Here is a 19,976-nt window from a genome sequence, read left to right as displayed (position 1 = left end):
GCATCTCTCTCCCTTGCTACCAAATTTGACATCAACTTTAATTTTTTTTTAAATTAATTATTAAATACTTTTTATTGGTTTAAAACCTTTCCTTTTAATTTATTTTCATTACCAATGCAATGGTTAAATATTTTTATACCTTTTAATTCATTTTCTTTCATTAGCAATGCAAAGAAAATAAATATGAATTTTTATTTTAGTTTAAATTTGAATTTTATATTTAAAATTGGAAATAAGTTGTCAAATTTAAATTTTATGTTTAAAATTGAAGATGGTCGAAAACGACAAATAAAAAAAAATACCAAAAAGACTATACAAATAAAGAAGAATATTATGAAAAAAAAAGTTGAGCCGTACCAATTATGTGCTCGTGAAGAATGTTCTTGTTGGTAGATAACTATAGGGGAATTGAACTCAGCGTCCCTTCAAAAGCTTGGCCTATCAGCGCCACCCACGTGTAGTACAATCAACGTGCCGGCACCGGCTTCCCTTCCATAGCTCCACCAGGAAAAACCACCTCACCGCGTCAAAAATACCTTCTCTCTCTCTCTCTCTCTCTCTCCTCTTTCTCTCCCTCCCTCCCCAAAAATCTCCTGGTGCGTAGCTGCCCTTTTCGCCCCAATTCTCAATTCGCATCGAGGTCCTTGAAGATCCCTGTACCCAAACACCAACTTTCCTTCTACGTCCTCGAAATTCGCGTCGGGATTTTCTCGGGAAAGTAAGGGCTAGGGTTTGGGAGGGAAACAACAAGATGAGCTTTCGGGATCTGGAAGCGGGTCGGGGCTCCAATTATTCCCGGCGAGGAGACCTCGGCACTGGAAAGCAGGATCCCACCCAAGCTGTGGCCTCCGGCATTTTCCAGATCAACACCGCCGTATCCACCTTCCAGAGGCTCGTCAACACCATCGGCACCCCCAAAGACACGCCGGAGCTCCGCGAAAAGCTGTGAGTTGTTTCTTCACTTTCATTTGTCAATTTTGTATTGTTTCTTGAATTCTGTTTGAATTGTGGGGTTTTGATTTTCTGTTCCATGATTGAGTTATTGATGATTTTGTGTTATCAAGGTTGAATTAATTGTGAGTATCATAATAATAAGCTGGATTTGATTGTTTAAAATTATGGGTTTCTGGATACTGTGTAATTCCATGGATTAGGATTATCTGTTTCGCTATCGTTTTCGGGGTGCATGTAGGATTTACTTAAAATTTGAAATATTTAAGAAAAAATAGCTTAAGGAAGAGCGACATCCTGGATAGCAACAACGATTACTTCTTTCAAGTTGTAAAATGTCATTTCTGGTCATTATTCATTCTCTTTTCTTGTGAAAGGTTTCAGCAAAATACTGCTTGCACGATAAATTCCATTGTCTAATGCTCCCCGTATTGACTTTTCCTGATTGCAGGCACAAGACGAGACTACATATTGGGCAATTGGTGAAGGATACTTCAGAAAAACTTAAACAAGTCAGCGAAAGAGATCATCATACTGAAGTTAATGTAAGTCTGTCACTTTCACCCCTTCTTCTTCCATCTGTCCCTCACACAGACACACACACACACCCAAAATTAGAGAGCATGTCTATGGTATTTATCACAAATATGAACATTTATTCCTTGACAATCGTGCAAACGATAGGGTCGGTCTTTGAAAATTCAAACTTTTTGGTGTGATGATCTTGGATGTCTTCAACTTAATTGCAGGCAAGCAAGAAGATTACAGATGCTAAGCTTGCAAAAGATTTTCAAGCAGTGCTGAAAGAATTTCAGAAGGCTCAACGACTTGCAGCTGAGAGGGAAACAGCATATGCTCCTTTTGTTCCTCAAGCTGTTCTTCCTTCCAGGTAAATTTTGTTGGAGGATGTACACAATCAATTCCAGTCTTTTATTTGTCTGCACTATTTATGTGATATCATCCAGAAGATATTTTTGTTTTGTTTAGTTTGCATTACATCTAGTGTTGGAGGCCCTCAATCTTAACTTGTATAATTATTCTTAATGTTTCACGCAGTTACACCGCTAGCGAGATAGATGTAAACTCAGAAAAGAGTCCAGAACAGCGTGCTCTTCTTGTGGAATCTAGAAGGTGAGTTTTACTTGATTTTGATACGGAATTTAACTGTTTTGCAGAAAGAGGTTGTTATTCGAAAATAAATTCAAATCAAATGCGGAAAGGCATTAGTCGAATTGCCGTTGAAAATGAAGAAAAGACAAGGGACAAACCAGTGGAATCATGCATTTTCAAGTAGAAGGAAATTGAATGAAATTATGTTTAATGGGAAGACAATGAGTTATCTACTATAATTTGGAGTCAATCAATGATATATAAATGAATGTTTTTCCAAGTCCAGTTTTAGGCTTATGGTGGAGGGATAGAGCCTTTGGTGGGAAGTGGTGAAGTGTAATATGGTTCATAGAAAATGGGTATTTTATTGTTAGTCATGGGATAGGGTGTCAGAGACTATTATTGGTGGGTTGCAATCCCTTTGGAACAAAGTGCAGGTCAGACCATGAGATTGAGTGAAGTGTTTGATGTGTGCTGTGGTGTTGGAGCCGTGTCTTGGTTCTTCTAGTATTTTGGTCTAGGAGCTGTCTTTGAAATTTTTTGTGTCTTCATTGTCTAGTCTAGATTTAATACTCTCCCTTCTTCAAAAAAGACAAAACATAAAAAACATAACCATCTCTTTTCATGGTCGAAAAACTTAAAAATGGTGGAACCACTGTTAACTTTTTCAAAACCGCCATAAAAAAGGGAACTGCATCGGCACTAACCTCATTGCACCTCCATTTCTTACTAGAAAAAAAATTATATCCCAGAAGACATCTATTCCTTACTTATTAGAAAGGCCATATGATATTTAGGAGTTAGGAAACCATATTGTGGCATTGGTGAAGGAAATGACGGAGGAGAACAGTCGGCCAATTTCAACTTTTAATTAGCAAGGGAAAAAGGTTTATGAAGACTTATTACATTTAAGATGGGTAATTTGGAAAACAAAATTTAATTAATTTTAGCATAAAATGCTAAGTTTAGGTACAAGAAAATTGACACATGGCGTGAGGAAAAGTGAGAAGGTACATATGAGAATGTGGCTAGCATTCCTCCTCCAAATTATTAAAATTCCTGACATCTGAAGCTCACAATAATCATGCCGCACCCAGCTTGTGGTGTTCTACATCAAAATGCTAATGCCTTTTTCCTGTCCGTAATGATTCTCTTGTGCACAAAAATAGTTGGCACTGGGAGCCTTAGCATCAGCCTTTTTTGGTTTCGTTGCCAATTGAGAGAGCAGATCTGATACCTTCTGCTAGTTGTTTCCAAAATTTTGATTGTTTGATTTATCTACTTCAGTTTTAAACTCTTTTCAAGGTTGTATTTGCCATATATCTTTGGTTCTAAGTGAGCTTTGCTGCAGACAAGAGGTTGTGCTATTGGACAACGAGATTGCCTTCAATGAGGCTATCATTGAGGAAAGAGAACAGGGAATACAAGAAATCCAGCAGCAGATTGGTGAAGTGAATGATATTTTTAAAGATCTTGCTATACTGGTTCATGAGCAAGGAACCATGATTGGTAACTTACCTTCGCCTTACTCTCTTGAAGGCACTTATACTTATCTGGCTTGTGTTTTCTTATCGGTGATATCTGCTTTGTAGATGACATTGGCTCCAATATTGAGGGTGCTCATGCTGCAACTGGGCAGGCGAAGTCCCAACTTGTGAAGGCATCAAAGACCCAAAGATCAAATTCGTCTCTGGTAATTTATTCACATTTATTTTATGACATTTTACATATATTTGTATATATATTTTTCCAAATGTTCTCTTCTTTCAGTTGTATATATACTTTCTGACATTTTATATATATTTGTATGTGTATATTTTTCCAAATGTTCTCTCAGTTCCTTTACAAATATTTTAACCAATCACTTTTAAGTTTGTTTAATCATAGTTATCTTTTTTTGTTTTTTGCAGAGTTGCTTGCTCTTGGTAATATTTGGAATTGTGCTTCTCATCGTGATAGTAGTACTTGCAGCTTAATCAGAAGATTGTCTAAACTCAATGACAGCGAACTAAAGATTGTGATACGCATCCCTCTGCTATTTCTGCGATGCCTGACTAGAGTTTGCCGTTGTATTCTATGTTCGTATATAGGGGTGGGTATCCTTTGCAATTTCTGGTTGCGGTTGGGTGAGGTGTCTGTTCTGTTCTGTTCTGTAAGTCGGTGTTTGGGGCTTCTGATGGCGTTCTGTGTGCGTGTGTTGTTTTTTTTTTTTTCTTTTCGTTTCTTCTTTCTTTAAATATTACGGTGTTCGTTTATACATATATAAGTTCAAATAAAAGTCATAATTCTTTGGGTTTTCACTTATTTGCTCATATGTAGTTTTCTGCTGTTTGAACTTGGTTAGTCAGTCAGTCTTGGAGCTGAAAAGGCATTCTTTCTACTAACCGATCAAGGTTACTGTACCGTGCCATTATAACCCATATCTATTATATTTTAATTATAAGTAAGAAATACGCAAAAAGCCTACTTACGCCTTCGCCTCTAAAACATTAATTTGTATGCATGATGAGACATCAAAACCCACAGACGAAATGTCAATGACATCCACCACCTGAACTTCCTTGCTGCCAATCATCACTATTTGTGAACTTCAACACCATCTAATCTTAAGCCTTCCATCACCCTCCCAGTTTTCAGTCCCCAGCAGACTTCACATTTCTCAGCATCTTGTGTAAATCTCCTGCCCAGGTTTCTTTTCGTCTTCTGGGTTTATAGCCAAGTAGCGGCGTGAAGAGGATGAGCATTTAACCAGGAGCATATTATCTCAAAGAGATGAACTTGGTATGAGTAGGCAAGTTCATAAACTCACTAGTAGTAAAACGAAACCGGAACCAACATAATGCTAGATTGTGCATGATTTACAATGAAATTACTAATCTCCATCAAATCTTGGAGAAAAAGATTACACAAAAGCCTTGACATATCATTCGGAGTCGGAACCATGTCTTCTCTTCTCCTTGTGTTTCCTGTGTTTCCTCCTCTCATCTGAGGGATGTTTCCCATGCTTTTCACGCCTCTCATGTTTCTCCTGCTTTCTCTCATCACGCCTCCTCTTCTTTCGACTGCTTTCATCCTCTAGCTCCTCTTCAACTTTTTCTTTTGGTGGTGAATTAGGAACATCCAACTTTCCCATTTCAGGTGGAACATCCTTCGCTGTTGGATTAAGAGAACTTGACTCATCCCAAGGGCAGGGTGCTCTGCAGTAACATTATAAATTAATTTATTTTTGGACAAAATGGATCAAGCAGAATTACGCTAAGCAAAGAAAAAACATAATGGGAGGGAGGCAAAACATAAATTAGTAATCATATATCACAAACTAACTACACAGCAGGCTATTGGCACTAAGTACGAATATATTACACACACACACACACACACACACACACACACACACTACAAGCTCATTAATTACTACATTAATCGTCCCATGCCTAACAAATTTCTCAGTATCTCATAAATTCCTTTCTCAAAGTATCAACAAAGACATACTAAACCATAAACCCTACTACTTCCCCACCATCCATGTATTCCTTCTCCAATGGCCACATCCCCATTTCGCATTATGGGAATCCAAGAAAATATGACAGTATTCCAACATCACCCTTGGAATAGCTCTATACAATTTTCTTCTTTCGCCGTTCTATACCATAATTTTCTTTACAACTCTCAGAAAATGGCTGTCATGAAAACCCAGCAACAATTTTTTTTTTATAGTACACAAAATTATTATATTATATAATTGGAGAGAAGATTCAAATTACACCAGAAGTCCACAAAAATAACTCCCAACTTATACTAGACAAAACGGTCAAAACCAGCAACATCATTAAACTTTCAATCTTCAAAGAGATTGATGATATAGAGCTCGTTTGGATGTGCTTTTAAAATGACTGAAAGCGCTTTTGGTGAAAATGTTTTTGGAATCAATCCTCAGTAACAATGCAACTAAATCCTGGAAAAGCACTTAAAAGTGCTTCGTGGAAGAAGCACACGCCTTCAATCATTTTAAAAGCACATCCAAACGAGCCCATAAGTGGCTGCGGATTATTGCAATTAAGCTAGGACTACATATCAAAATGGGAATAAGGAAGGTACAATTTAAACCCTTTTTCTGGGGTGTTACGCACCTTGCAAATCCAAGACCATGCACACGTGCTGCTTCAGCGTGCCCTTCACCTACGTCCTCTGCAGTAGAGCCTCGTTTCACAAGTTCCGAAAACTCATGCTTATCAAGCCGACTACCTTGAGCACGGCTTGCACGCTTAGGAGCTAAGCCAAGAGCCTCCCTCATAGCCTGCTCCTCCTCTTCCTTAATCCTCTTGATCTCTTCTTTTGCAGCATCCATTTCTGCCTTCTGAGCATTTTTGTCTCTAGTATACCAGTGTAGATCTTTACCTGTGGAAGCATACAATAAACAGTTGAGAGAATCTTTTAAATACTGCAAAAACTTTCATACATGGGAATGAAACAGGGAAAAACGTTAAAATCAAAAGAAAACAAAACTATATAAGAATCACTATATACGCTGTCTTTGCTAGTAGCTCCAACCAGACAACCACTTCAATTTCTAGAGATTAGACCTTTATATAAAAGAAATTTGAAACAGAATGAAAATGACTCCGCTATTTTTATTGGACAAGGAGACTTCTCTAATACATTTTTCACCCATGGCAGTGGATTAGCCTTATAAAGAAAACGAAAAGCATCAATCGCTTTTATAAATTATAGATTCAAATCATTTGTAGAATAAAACTGGAATTAAGTTCCAGACAACACGAACTTAAGATACTCTGCACGAACAAATTCCCAATAGCCACACAGATTCAAACAAAGTCCATTCATGCCATACAATGTGCAAATTTGGCAGACAAGAAGGAACTTGGAACTATAGTCTACATCCAAAATTGTCAGCAATCCTCATTGCAACATTAAGAGAACCAGAAGTTTACATTTTTTCATCTTCCATGAAAAGATTCCAAGAAATGTTACAAAATTAGAATACATGCCAACTTGATATAATTTGGACCAAATTCCTGTAGTGTTGAATAATTGGTCCGGAAATATGGAGAGGTGAATTCTTGCAAAATGATTCCAACCATGAGAATTGTAGGGCATTCAAAATTAATTGCCTCTTTTCTTACCTCTTGAGGAAGGACGCAATGGCAAAAACACATGGAATCCAAGAACAGAAAGAAATAAAGAACGAAGAAATATGAGAGTAATGACCTATAGGAGTGAATTTAAGGTATCTTAGTCTTTTCATTTAATAATTACCTAAACTTATAATTTTGTTCTATTAAGTGGCTTATCTTTGAATTGGAGAGGGTTTGACTATTTTTCAGAAGAACCAGAGAGCTACTTGCAACTTAAAACCAAATTGAAAAGTTCATTTGAAATGAGAAAAATGAATGATTATAGCCAAATATGAAGGAACTAAACGGGTCACCTTTTTGCCATCTTCCCACAGGCGCCTTGATGCTGTGACCAAGGTAGTTCTCTCGATGTTTATCAACCTTAACATCGTCCCAACTGAATTCTGTGCATCAAAGGAGAAGCAGCAAGTTGATTAAATAAAATAATAATAATTTTAAAAGCCTCCCAAGATAAGAATGCACCTACAACATACAAGGATTATGTCCACGATTTACACATAAATATGCGATGAATATTCCTATTATTTAGGGTACCAAAAATATGATTTTTTTTAACTACTAAGTTCACTTTCCTACGACCATCAGAGTTTCATTGTAGGTATTAAGAGTTTGTCGTGCTTCAACTACCTATTAAATAATGGGCGTTATTCTAAACTACTGAATTGAATTGAATGTTGAAAATCCTACGGCCGCCCAGGGATGGAGGATTGAGAGGGCAGGCATATGCCATTGCCCACCTTAAAATTAGGGAGAAGAAAAAGTAGGAAAAATGGGTAGAGAATGAGGGGATAAATGAAAGACCCTCTATGAACTAGCCACCCTGTTGCTCCCTTGCTTTTCTCCTCTATCCTCCCTTCTTACTTTTCCTCTCTTCTCCCCCACATAAATATGTTTTTACATCAGAAGTTCAAGTTTTTTCTATGCACTTTACAGAATAGAATAATAAATGCCTCACCAAGTCACTATCTCCGGAACAAAACCAATATTTCATGAATTCTAGTTGTGAGCATCCGATTAGCTACTCCACATGCAATTTTAGAAGCAATTATTTTTTTTACGGCTAATTGGGCAATAATAGGGGGGAAAAAACCATCTTCGTAAACACCAAAAATCAAACACAGATCTGTATCAAATTAGTGGACTTTTCTTATTAAGTAAATAAATTCCCCTCCAGAGAAACTTTATTTTTAGGTTTAAATTCTACCACACTGTTCATTATTGACACTAGAAGAGATAAATGAAAAAGAACAGCCAGAGAACAGATTACTAAAGCATGAATATACAGAAAAATGTACATATATTTATATACATGTGTGTGTGCGCGTGCGTGTATATATAATGAGAGAGGGAGAGGGTTTACGATCTCGACCGCCACGAACACCGCCTCTAGTGGGATGATACATATTCGATCGATGTGTATACGTGTGTTGTACGTTCAGCAATCAGAAGGAGCCTCCTTCCTATGGTTGTCTTGGGATCCGGAATTCTGTCGGAATTAATCAGCACAACATCAATCAGCTTCTCCAATTGAGCTCAAGATTTCAATTGTACACGAAAAAATCCCAAATTGTACGAAATTAGGGTTCCCATAAACCCTAAGATTAAATACTAGAGTAGAGACTATCTAAAAAATCTTCCGTTAATCGAATCATGCTTAATTCATAAAACGAAACTCAAAAAACAAAATCAATAGAAAATTAAATCATCTGGTATTGATTTACCTCGTATTATACAACTCTTTCTGACACCAGAGCCACCCGCAGAGAGAGAGAGAAGAGAGAGAAGAGAGAGACGAGAGCGAAGGCAGCCCCTGTTTCTGGATTAATTGGCGTTGTCATTGATCGCACTTACTTTATCCAACGCTCCATGTTTTTCCACGTCACCACATATACATTTAATATTAAAATGAGTGCTGCTCTTTTTTTTTTTTAACGAAAATAAATGATATTATCTGCGCTCGGTGAAGAAGTGGACTTAGCTTTACAATAGCCAACAATAATATGGTTCAAAATGGTTTTTGGCGAGAATTGAATCTAAGGCCATCTCTAACCGACCTTGCCAACGGGCTATAAGGTTAAAAAAAGTTCGGAAGAACATAAAAATCGTCTTCAATAGAAGGTTAGGCCAAAAGGCTTGTGGACCCCACCAGGCCAAAACAGCCAAATCAGGCCAGCTGGATGGCCATTTCCAGCCAGACGTCAAGTTACCGTTGGAATTTAATTTTTTTTTTGGGACAATTTTTTTTAATTCTAATTTTTCCTATAAATACCTAAGTTATTCCTACACAATTTCTCACATACTTTTCACCATTTCATACTATCCAAAAAATTATTGAGATTATATAAAGATAAGAAATTTGGAGGATTATTCATTTAACGACAAATGACATTCAAAATATGTCCGAAAATCTTATTTTAATATTTAATTAACCATATTAATTCAATTAAAATAATAAATTATTGAGGGGGCTATGTTTGGCCTATGACCCTTTAATCCCCTTGGTTGGAGATGAATTCTTTGTCACAGGGCTATGTTTGACCTATGACCCTTTGGCTCCCTCGGTTGGAGATGGTATAAAATAGGGTCTGACACTATATTAAAATATAATTTCTTATAGGGGCTATAGGGCTAAACATGGCCGTTTCACCCTCCTTCGGTTGGAGATGGCCTAAGGCCTCTCTAGTTACAAGTGAAGATGAATACTGCTAAACCATAGTACTAAGTAGCTGCTTTTTAATGAAAATGTTAGAGTGCTGCTACAAGCCTAAGCCCACCCCAATGTCATATTTCTCCACCAGCATTATAATTTCACTCACCATAAAAAAAATTATAAAATTATAATGTTATTTTCTCATGACTATCATTACTAAAATAACTTCTATCATATATCTAAATTCTTTAAAAAAAAATTAAAGCATAAATATTATAGTGCTGATAAGCCCAACCCAACCTTGATTCACATACAAGGCCTATTTTCCCAATTTTTATTCCAGTTATCATTTCAGAATTTGACCACTTTCCAGATCTTAACCCTAAGCCTCATTCCGCACTTCTAAAATTTCATTCTCATGCCCCATTTCCAAATTCGTGACAACCAAATCTCACCCCTCCAACCCAATTCCTACTTCTGATCTCCCATTTTATTTTTCAAGTGTTTAAATAATTGTTTCATTAGTAAAATGTCTTGAACAACTATTATATATGATTAAACTAGAGGAATAGAAAATGAAGAAAATATTATTTAAAGAAATTGAGACAATTGTAGAGAGAGTGAACAAAAAAGAGAATCATTGTTATTTTTTTGGGAGTTTTAACGAAAAGCTCATGATACTGTTTACTTTAACGAAAAACCATATTTTTACACTAAAAAGTCAATCTTGATACTATTTACTTTACCCTTTATTTTATCCTTATCATTAAAACTCAAAGTTTTCAAGTCCTTTTCATTAGTTTTCTTTTTTTTCTTTCCCTTTGATCCTTTAGATGTCAATTTACAATAGGGTAAAAATCGTATCAAGATTTCTATTAAAAAAATTAGGTAGGGAGATAAACAATTAGATGGGTCTATCAACACTCAAGGTTATTATGTTAATGACATGTTTATCCTTTTGAAAAAGACTTTTAGGCTCCTATTTATAACTTTATGGAGATCTGGGTTGAATAATTTGAGAATTTTCTATTTTTGAAGAAGTTGTATGTTTGCTTTTGAAACTGAGTGAGAAGAAATTGGTCAGATGCAAAGTTATAATCTGAATAAAGGAGGAGAAGCCCCAAACCACTTAAGTATTTCACCCATCTAGAAGAAGTTGACGGCGTCAGTGTACTTAAGGTTTTTGTTTTCTTTTGTTTGTTATAGCTAGGGGTGGGTTGAAAAAACCAAAAAACGAAAAAACCGAACCGTAACTGGAAAAAAAACCAAACTATACGTGAAAAACCCAACTGAAATGGTTTGGTTCGGTTTTGGTTTTTTGGGGTTCCCAAACCAAACCGAACCGAAGTGTGTATAAAATGATGTCGTTTTACCCTTAGATACGCTAATGTCGTTTTTACCCTTAAGTTAGTGTCATTTTGGCTATGCTATTAACACTAGAAGAGTTTTCTTCCCCCCGTGCCTCCTTCACTCAATCACTGTGTCTCTCAGCCATCACTCCCTCACCCGTCACTGCCGTTCTCTAATCTCTCTCAATGCGCCTCCTCACCTTGTCTCTCAGTCAGCCATCACTTCACTCTCACAGCTGGGAGCCCCGCAGCCTTGAAGCCATGTAACCTCTTAGCCTTGCAGCGCCTCGCAGCCCCACAACCCCGTCGTCGAGCACTTGCCCACCTCACTGTCTTGACAATCGACAACTGTCACAAAGGTCAGTATTCTAGGTGGGTGGGTGTTTGTGAAGTTACAGAAAGAAGGAAGTAAAAAAATTGGAAAGGAAAATCGAAATGTAAAAGAGAAAGTGAGAAATGCCAAACCTCTAATTCTATCCCTTTCTCTCTCTATTATATGTTATTCCGTTTATGAATTGTTTTGCTGCATATTAATCTGAACCATCCGCATCCTTCAATTTGATAGGGTTTATAGGTAATTAGTTACGTAGAAATACCACAGCAATGCATGTTTCTAGTTTTTCACTTTCGACGGTCATACATTGCACTATTTTAAAAGGTTGGTTGGAGGAACAACTCGTACTTTTCAAGATTTGGATTATATGTTTGAAGATGTTTTGATGCTAGACCTTAAACCACCTTTGAGTATGTGAACAACCAGCATGCTTTAAAATTATTAGTGAACTTAAAACCTAGTGATGGTACCAAAATAGGCATTTTGATAGTAATTCGTAGTGGCAGTGAACTTGGTAGTTCAATCCTGTTATGGTTATCTTCTAGCTATTAAAATCATTTCACCGACTTGTGGTATCCAGTAGATTCATATATGTTGATTTTTTATAGGATAATTCAAAATATGGTTATCTTCTACTGCTTGGAATTTTGCAGCACGCTTTTGAGCTTGCTTGGTTAATACTAATCTGTATTGTGATTTTTTTTGTTTCCTAATTGAATCTTATTATATGTTTTCTATTTTAATTAGATGAAGTCAAATGCATTAAAGGCCACAAGCTCAAGCTCAAACTCAATGAGATCAAAATCATCAAATAGCTCTCGTGAAAAAACTAAATTCATCTACTTCTACTCCATCGTAAGTAAGTTGTCATCTCTATACTTTCTCTATCATTCTTATGTCTCAACTTATTTAATAATTAATTGTAATGATTTTCTCTTATTTTAGAAGGACATTGTTTGTGAATCAACTCTACCTCAACTCTTCATGGTGGCACCTCAACAAGTTCCCTCATCCTCATGGTGGATCCAAAAATTCCTCCGATGCAACTCTAAAAGAAGGTGGCTCAAGTGATCAAGTAAGTAAAGAAGCTTTCTTGGATTCACTAAAAAATCATGAAAGGTCTACAATTTGGGAGCACTTTGATAGAATAATTGAGGGAGATAGAGTTAAGAGGTGTGCAAGTATTGAAATAAACCATTTATGGCCGACCCGGATGAAAATGGTATAACTAGTATAAGAAATCAATTGGCAAGATGTAGAAGCTACGGTCCTAATAAGGAAATATTTTTCGCAAATAGGCAAAATATCTTAACTTTTGCCTGCACGAAAGATAAGTTGGAAGCTATAAGTTTTTCTTAAGTGGAAGTTACTAAGACTTGTGTTGAGATGATAATTATAGACGAGTTACTTTTTTCTTTCGTCGAGGGAGATGATTTTCGTAATTTTTGCATGCATGTCCTTTGTGGAGAGTGCTTAGTCGTAAGACAATAGCTAATGATGTACTTGACTTGTTTTATTCTGAAAAAGGAGAAATTGAAAAGTCAGTTGAAGACATTTAAGGTGTGTCTTAACAACGGATACATAAACTTCTATTCAACAAACAAATTACATGGTTCTCACTGCGTATTTTATTCATGATGATTGGAAGTTACATAAAAATATTTTAAACTTTTGTGTCATTCCAAATCATAAAGGAGAATCTATTGCTCAACTTTTGGAGGAGTGTTTGGTGGAGTGGGGTATATAAAAGATGTTAACTATTACAGTTGACAATGCTTCTGCAAATGATTTTGGCTTAAGGGATTTGATGCACCGAATAAGTGGGTGGGGATTTCTAATGCACTTTTGTATGATGGAAAATATTTGCATACGAGGTGTTGCTCATATCCTTAATTTGGTTGTGAATAATGAGATAAAGTTGTTGAATACCGCTATACAAAGCATTCGTAATGCGGTTAGGTATGTAAGATATTCCCCTCAAAGATTGGAGAGCTTAAAAGGTGTGTTGAGAAAGTGAGAATAGATAGCAAAGGGCTTGTGATTTTGGATGTCCCTACTAGGTGAAATTCCACATTCTTAATGTTAGAATTGGCTTTGACATTCAAGATGACTTTTGATAGGTTGAAAGTATATGATGGTCATTACATTCTATACTTTATTAAAGACAATTATGAAAGTATATGAGATATTTTGATAGGTTGAAAGTATATGAGATACTAATTGGTGAGGATGAGGAAAAAGTTGAAATTGCCACCATTGCGGTGAAAGATTTGTTGATTGATCTTTACAAGATTCATGAAGAGTTGTCAATTAATACACAACAAAGTACAAGTAGTGGTGGTAGTTCGCAAATGGCAACGACAAGTGGAGATTCTTTATCAAGCATGACCGAAATCGAAAGAAAGTTGAAAGAGAAAAGTGAAATGAGAAAAGCGAAATGAGAAAAGCAAAGAGAGCCCCGTGTTGTGCACAATGATTTGGATAGATATCTTTCCGATTCTAATGAAGGGGAAGAAGTCAAAAACTTTGATATCTTGAATTGGTGGAGGGTGAATGAGGTTTCTAAGTATCTTATTTTTGCATGTGTTGCAAAAGAGATTTTAGCTATTCCCATATCAACCATTGCTTTGGAATTCTCTTTTAGCACAAGTGGACGAATAATTGATCAATTTTGTAGTTCTTTGAGTCTAAAAATGGTGGAGGCTTTGATATGTACACAAAATTGGTTTAGGTCTATCCATGTTGCATTACATCATGAGTCAACCATTGAGGAGATTGAGTTTTGTGAAAAAGTTGAGAAAGGTAATCTTACTTATTGCATTTGGTTTTGTTAGATTATTTTAATTAGATGCTAAGTTGCATACTTGCATTACATTGTGTACTTTTTTTTTTTTTATTTGTATGTAAAAATGGCAAGTGGAAGTTCAAAGAAATGTGCTATGTTGCTTCCAAGAACGCCAAAGCGTTGAGCTTGAGGACTTAAAGAGAAGAAGTGTGTGTGCACATGAAACCTTGAAGGTTTATTTGTATTCATGGTTTTAGTTAAGTGGAATATTTCTTTAAAGTTTGAATTTTGTTATGTTTATTTTAGGTGTGGAAGACTTGAAGTTTGATGTTTATTTTAAATTTGGACTTTTTGAAGACTTAAACTTTGATGTTTATTTTAAGTTTGAACTTTGGAAGACTTGATTGATGATTTTGGTTGAACTTTAAATGTTTATTGTGTTGGAGATGTTAAAAAAAAATGAATCAAACTGACTTGAACCAAATTTTGATTCGGTTTTGGTTTTGGCAAAAAAGCAAATTGATTTGAACCGAACCCAGCCCTAGTTTTGGCTCAAACTTTGGTTGGAGCTTTTGCTTTGGGATTCATATTTTAGTATTGAGCTTTATTTGTAATTGGATTCCAGTATGTAAATCTTTTCTATATTGGTAATGAAAAATTTACCTTCATACAGAAAAAAAAAGCCACTAAACAATGCGCATGTAGTCGCAGTAGTCGGCTCCATTGATGTGGCACATACGGATCACTCAACAAATGAGTTGACGCCACATCAGTCATACAAAACATCAATTTGTTGGAATTAAAATTTTCATTAGAATCAATAATAGTAAGGGTTAAAAGAATTTAGTTGTTCTTTTTTGTCAATTCCATCACTCAATTATAGAAGATTCTCAAATATTTCTTAGTCATAAATTATTAAAAAGTTAATCACAAAATGATATCTTGAATTCTCAATTTCGAAAACAAGATCTATATGGCACAAAAATTTTCCTTTCATTTGACAAAAGTCACAAATCATAATCAACATTTTAAGGATAATATCATATGTTGGAAAAAAATTTATCGGGCATTCCAAACATATACTATGTATCATAGTAAGGCAAGGAATATTACAAAATATATTGTTTCTCTATTTATATTTTGTGCCTAAACCCTATGCATCTACCACATTTTCTTTTCTTTTTTTCCTTTTTTTTTTCTTCTTTTCTTTGATTGTCAAGTTGTATACAGACTAGGCGGAGGGAACCAAATGTCCACCTGACAAAAGATACTTTCTTCTTATACACGTTATCTATCAAAATTCAGAAGACCATAAAAGCCAAGACTTTGAGGACTCATTGCCTCTTTGCTTCTTGCTGTTGAACATTCATGATTCCAAAACTTTCACCAAATTAGATCTGAAGGCCTGATGCTATCCTTATGATTCCAAAGTTTTCATCCAATTAGATATGAATACCTGAAGACCTGATGATGACAATGACTGAGTTTACTTTCCAATGAAAAAATAACTGAGTTTACTTGAGACATTGACAAATTTGTATGGGATTAAATTGGTTTGATGGAAAGTAGAACAAGATCCATCCTTGTACCATATATACATAGTCGTCCCTCCTTAACGGTAGATATGATTCTGTAGCTAAACAAATGTTGGACAAAAAAAGTTGTCTTCCTTGCTAACATACTTTGAACTTAGAAGAAAACTAATCAACAATCATCCTCTTTGCTTGTTGCAATGGATCATCCAGGAGCTAACCTACCAGCTATTGTAAGTTTTTGTTTAGCAATTGTGCAATACTTTTTTGTTCTTCTGTCTTGCATAACTTATTATTTAGCAAATATTTGCTTACATAATCATGCATTCGTATTTTTCTCTGCAGAGGAATGAAATTGTGCCAATAACTTACATTTACAAAGAACATTTACAAGGGGACGTATGCCATGGCTCCTGCATCATTTCGTGTGTCCTCTGTCTCAAATTCTTTATGTTCTAGGGTTGTCTACCTCAGAAATTACTCCTGGCAATGTGGTAGTAACGATTGAATCGGTTAAGGGAACCTTAGCTTCATTTTTAGAAAAGAGTGAGCGCCTTTACAACAACAAAATGACGCGGCTTAATCGGATGGTCCAAATATGTCTCACATATTTTTATTTTATTTCAATTTTTTTTCTCATTTGTTGCCATAAATATATTGTCATGATAAAAAGTGAGTTCTATACAATGGACTTATAATCTGTTTTCTTATGGAAGGTGCTCGTGTGCTTTTGCTTCTTCTTTCTATGGGATATAGCCATGACAATGTTATTGATGGGTCATTTTTCATACTTGAAGGTCATACTCAGTGTGCTAAGTTAGGCAGAATTGGGTGCGACATAAAAGATCCTCTTCTTGAACTTGATCATATCCAATTTGTCAGTATGGTCTACAACAAGTTCCAAGACAGGCAACAAAATGTGCCTTCGAAATTCAACATTTCTGTACTACCATCTTGCGTAGGGGCAGGTATTAATTTGTCAACTGATTTAATTTTATAAAAAATAATTTGGTCATGTTTTTTTGTTTGTTTTTGGCATGTTATATATTTGATTGTTGGTATTTTGATGGGAGCATTTTTGCTCACCACAGATATTTGAGCATGTCAGGTGTTCGCATTATAAACATCATTTTTCAATTTTATTTTAGTTTTTTAATTGTTTTCCAAACACATTGCTAAGCATGTTAAGGTACTACTAGACTAAAATCTGGGTAGAGGAAAACGGTGGTGGGTGTTAATCGGGGTTTGGCAGGTGGGAGAATGATTGAGGGCTACCCTTTTGGTTTTTAAATAATTATTTTCTAGATTTTACCCTAAGGGATAAGCATAAAGGTTTTATAAATATAGGTGTTCTTGAAAATATTAACAGATATGCGTCCAAAATATGAAAATTTTGAATGACATGTAGGAAATGCTTAATCCCCATAAAACAAGTATAAGACTAATAAACTTCATCAAGTACCATTGTTTTGTTATGATAATGGATAAGTGCTACTGAAAAGCAATAATATGTGTATGTGTATAAATAAATATATATACTAGTATTTTTAAAGGGGCCAGTATTATCAGAGTAAAACTAAAACCTAAAACGTGGGTTTGATCAATAGTATGGTTTTTCAAAACGAGGTTATGTTCTTCAATGAGTAGAAGAATGGGAAAAGTTAGGTTAGATTAATCATCTTCTTTTGCAAGCTGCCTTGTGCTATATTGATAAGAGACAATGTTAATTGCCGTATTAATTTTCACCCTTTAACTTTTTAATATTTTAAATAAGGTTTATTAGCATAATTTGCCACTTGACAAAAAAAAAATGTATTCAGGATTTGGTTTAAATTCTTTGATTATTATGCTAGGCCTCCATCTAAAACAAATGAGATTTTGCTTTTGTCATGAAAATTGTTGAAATTGAATTTTTTTTCTATACATAGTTCTTTCAACTGTTTTATTTTAATAATATTATTTTTGGGTATGTATTGTGAAACTTGTTGTTTTAACACTTATTTCATATCCAGATTGGATTTGTTTGATCTCAACCATCCATGTCTCCTGAATCCAACCCAGAGATTAAAATTTTGAACATTGTGTTGCAATCTTTTGTATGAGAGATATAAAGTTAATTTGAATGACCCTTTTTGTCATGCATTGAGGATTGCAAATAAATAGTTTTGAATACATACCAAATCTAAGCAAAGTGATTCACACAAGCATAAGATTATATACATCAACTAAATTAATTGTACAACTAGTAAAAATATCTAAAAGCGAGAACCCAATAAATCCAACAAAAACAAAACCACAAGAAAATTTTAAATTTAAAACACAATAGAAATGCCCCTAAGTTTCAACTGCCACTCACTCAACTTAATCTCAAAATGTACCCAATAAAATCTTAGACATCTTGACATTGTCCATTGTAAACAAGTGGGGCGTTAGATCTGGAAAGAAATAAGTCAATGCCATATTGAGATCCTCATCGTCAACTACCTCCAACTGCAAGGAAAGAAAAACACATATCAACTACAAAACAAAGAAGGAAAAATAAATCATATATATAACATTCACTTAGGAAGAGACATGAAAACGTACTCACCTTAATTTGATAATGTTTCCTTATGTTGTTGCAGTATATTAGAAAAGACAATTGGTCATTTGACCAGTAGGTGACGTCACAATGGATCAAATTATCATAAAAATAGAACGTATAAAATATCATAATTCTCTCAAAACAATCAAAGCATGGGTGATGGTCCTCAACAATATATGTCTTGTATTTAGACATCCATTGTTTTATTATGAGGAGGTTGCCAATGGTTTTTGGCACGTTATATATTTGATTATTGGTATTTTGATGGGAGCATTTTCACTTACTACAAAAATCTCTGAACATGTCATGTGTTCACATTATAAATACCATTTTTCAATTTTATTTTAGTTTTTTAATTGTTTTCCAAACACATTGCTAAGCATGTCATGGTACTACTGGACTAAAATATGGGTAGAGGAAAACGGTGGTGAGAGTTAGTCGGGGCTTTGCGGGTGGGAGAAGGATTAAGGGCCGCCGTTTTGATTTTTAAGTAATTCTTTTCTAGATTTTACCGTAAGGGATAATCATCAATGTTTTATAAATATTGGTTTTCTTGGAAATATTAACAGATATAGGTCCAAAATATGAAAACTTTGAATGACATGTATGGAATGCTTAATCCCCTAATAAAACAAGTATAAGACTAATAAACTTCATCAAGTACCATTGTTTTGTTTTGATAAGTATATAATAATGGATAAGTGCTACTAAAAAGCAATAATATGTGTGTGTGTGTATATAAATATATATACTTGTATTTTAAATAGGCCAGTATTATCAGAGTAAAACTAAGACCTAAAACGTGGGTTCGATTAGTAGTATGGTTGTTCAAAACAAGGTTGTGTTCTTCAATGAGTAGAAGAATGAGAAAAGTTAGGTTATGCTAATTCTCTTCTTTTGCAAGTTGCCTTGTGCTATACTGATGAGAGACAATGTCAATTGCTGTATTAATTTTTACCATTTAACTTTTTAATATTTAAATGTCGTTTATTAGCATAATTTGCCACATAAAAAAAAAGGAAGGTATTCAGGATTTGATTTGAATTCTTTGATTATTATGCTTGGCCTCCATCTACAACGAATGAGATTTTACTTTTGATATATATATATTTTTTTTTCTTTTATGTTTTGAAAATTGTTGAAATTGAATTTTTTTCACTATACAGTTCTTTCATCTGTTTTATTTAATGATATTGTTTTTGAGTATGTATTGTAAAACCTGTTGTTTTAATGTTTATTTCATATCCATATTGGATATGTCTGATCTCAACCATCCATGTCTCATAGATCCAACCCAGAGCTTGAAATTTCGAACCTTGTGTTGCAATCTTTTGTGTGAGAGATATAAAGTTAACTTGAATGACCCTTTTTGTCATGTATTGAGGATTGCAAATAAATAGTTTTGAATACATACCAAATCTAAGCAAAGTGATTCACAAAAGTAATAGATTATATATATAAACTAAATTGATTGTACAACTAATAAAAATGTCTGAAAGCAAGAACACAATAAATTCAACAAAAA

The 19,976-nt window shown here is 34.8% G+C and overlaps 2 protein-coding genes and 1 long non-coding RNA gene across 3 annotated transcripts; 2 read left to right on the top strand and 1 right to left on the bottom strand.

Annotated features, from left to right (window-relative positions):
* Positions 1-338: 338 nt before the first annotated feature.
* On the top strand, positions 339-4,361 carry LOC103436922 (syntaxin-22). The gene is made up of 7 exons (XM_008375375.4): positions 339-945; positions 1,403-1,496; positions 1,701-1,840; positions 2,008-2,082; positions 3,413-3,570; positions 3,654-3,754; positions 3,972-4,361. Exons 1-7 carry the CDS (start codon positions 752-754, stop codon positions 4,035-4,037), a joined length of 828 nt encoding a protein of 275 aa, XP_008373597.1. The 5' UTR covers positions 339-751; the 3' UTR covers positions 4,038-4,361.
* A 484-nt stretch (positions 4,362-4,845) lies between these two features.
* On the bottom strand, positions 4,846-9,060 carry LOC103436923 (uncharacterized). The gene is made up of 5 exons (XM_008375376.4): positions 8,939-9,060; positions 8,578-8,703; positions 7,511-7,600; positions 6,192-6,459; positions 4,846-5,258 (listed from the first exon to the last, which is right to left on the bottom strand). The coding sequence occupies exons 2-5, from the start codon at positions 8,618-8,620 to the stop codon at positions 4,985-4,987; spliced, it is 675 nt and encodes a 224-aa protein (XP_008373598.1). The 5' UTR covers positions 8,621-8,703; positions 8,939-9,060; the 3' UTR covers positions 4,846-4,984.
* A 2,288-nt stretch (positions 9,061-11,348) lies between these two features.
* LOC108170402 (uncharacterized) lies at positions 11,349-12,625 on the top strand. Its single transcript, XR_001786757.3, has 3 exons — positions 11,349-11,575; positions 12,298-12,409; positions 12,496-12,625. It is a non-coding gene; the product is annotated as an uncharacterized lncRNA (long non-coding RNA).
* Positions 12,626-19,976: the final 7,351 nt, after the last annotated feature.

This window comes from Malus domestica, chromosome 06, assembly GCF_042453785.1.
Source record: "Malus domestica chromosome 06, GDT2T_hap1".
In the NCBI taxonomy this organism is placed as follows: Eukaryota; Viridiplantae; Streptophyta; class Magnoliopsida; order Rosales; family Rosaceae; genus Malus; species Malus domestica.
This window is presented reverse-complemented; position numbering and strand designations above follow the sequence as displayed.

Excerpts from the sequence above, each read along its gene's own strand:
- LOC103436922 (XM_008375375.4), top strand. The coding sequence starts at position 752 with ATGAGCTTTCGGGATCTGGAAGCGGGTCGGGGCTCCAATTATTCCCGG. Across the intron at positions 1,497-1,700 it reads ATCATCATACTGAAGTTAAT|GCAAGCAAGAAGATTACAGA; the intron begins GTAAGTCTGTCA and ends ACTTAATTGCAG. Across the intron at positions 3,571-3,653 it reads TGAGCAAGGAACCATGATTG|ATGACATTGGCTCCAATATT; the intron begins GTAACTTACCTT and ends TCTGCTTTGTAG.
- LOC103436923 (XM_008375376.4), bottom strand. The coding sequence starts at position 8,620 with ATGTATCATCCCACTAGAGGCGGTGTTCGTGGCGGTCGAGATC. Across the intron at positions 6,460-7,510 it reads TGTGGGAAGATGGCAAAAAG|GTAAAGATCTACACTGGTAT; the intron begins GTGACCCGTTTA and ends ATGCTTCCACAG. Across the intron at positions 5,259-6,191 it reads CATGGTCTTGGATTTGCAAG|AGCACCCTGCCCTTGGGATG; the intron begins GTGCGTAACACC and ends ATGTTACTGCAG.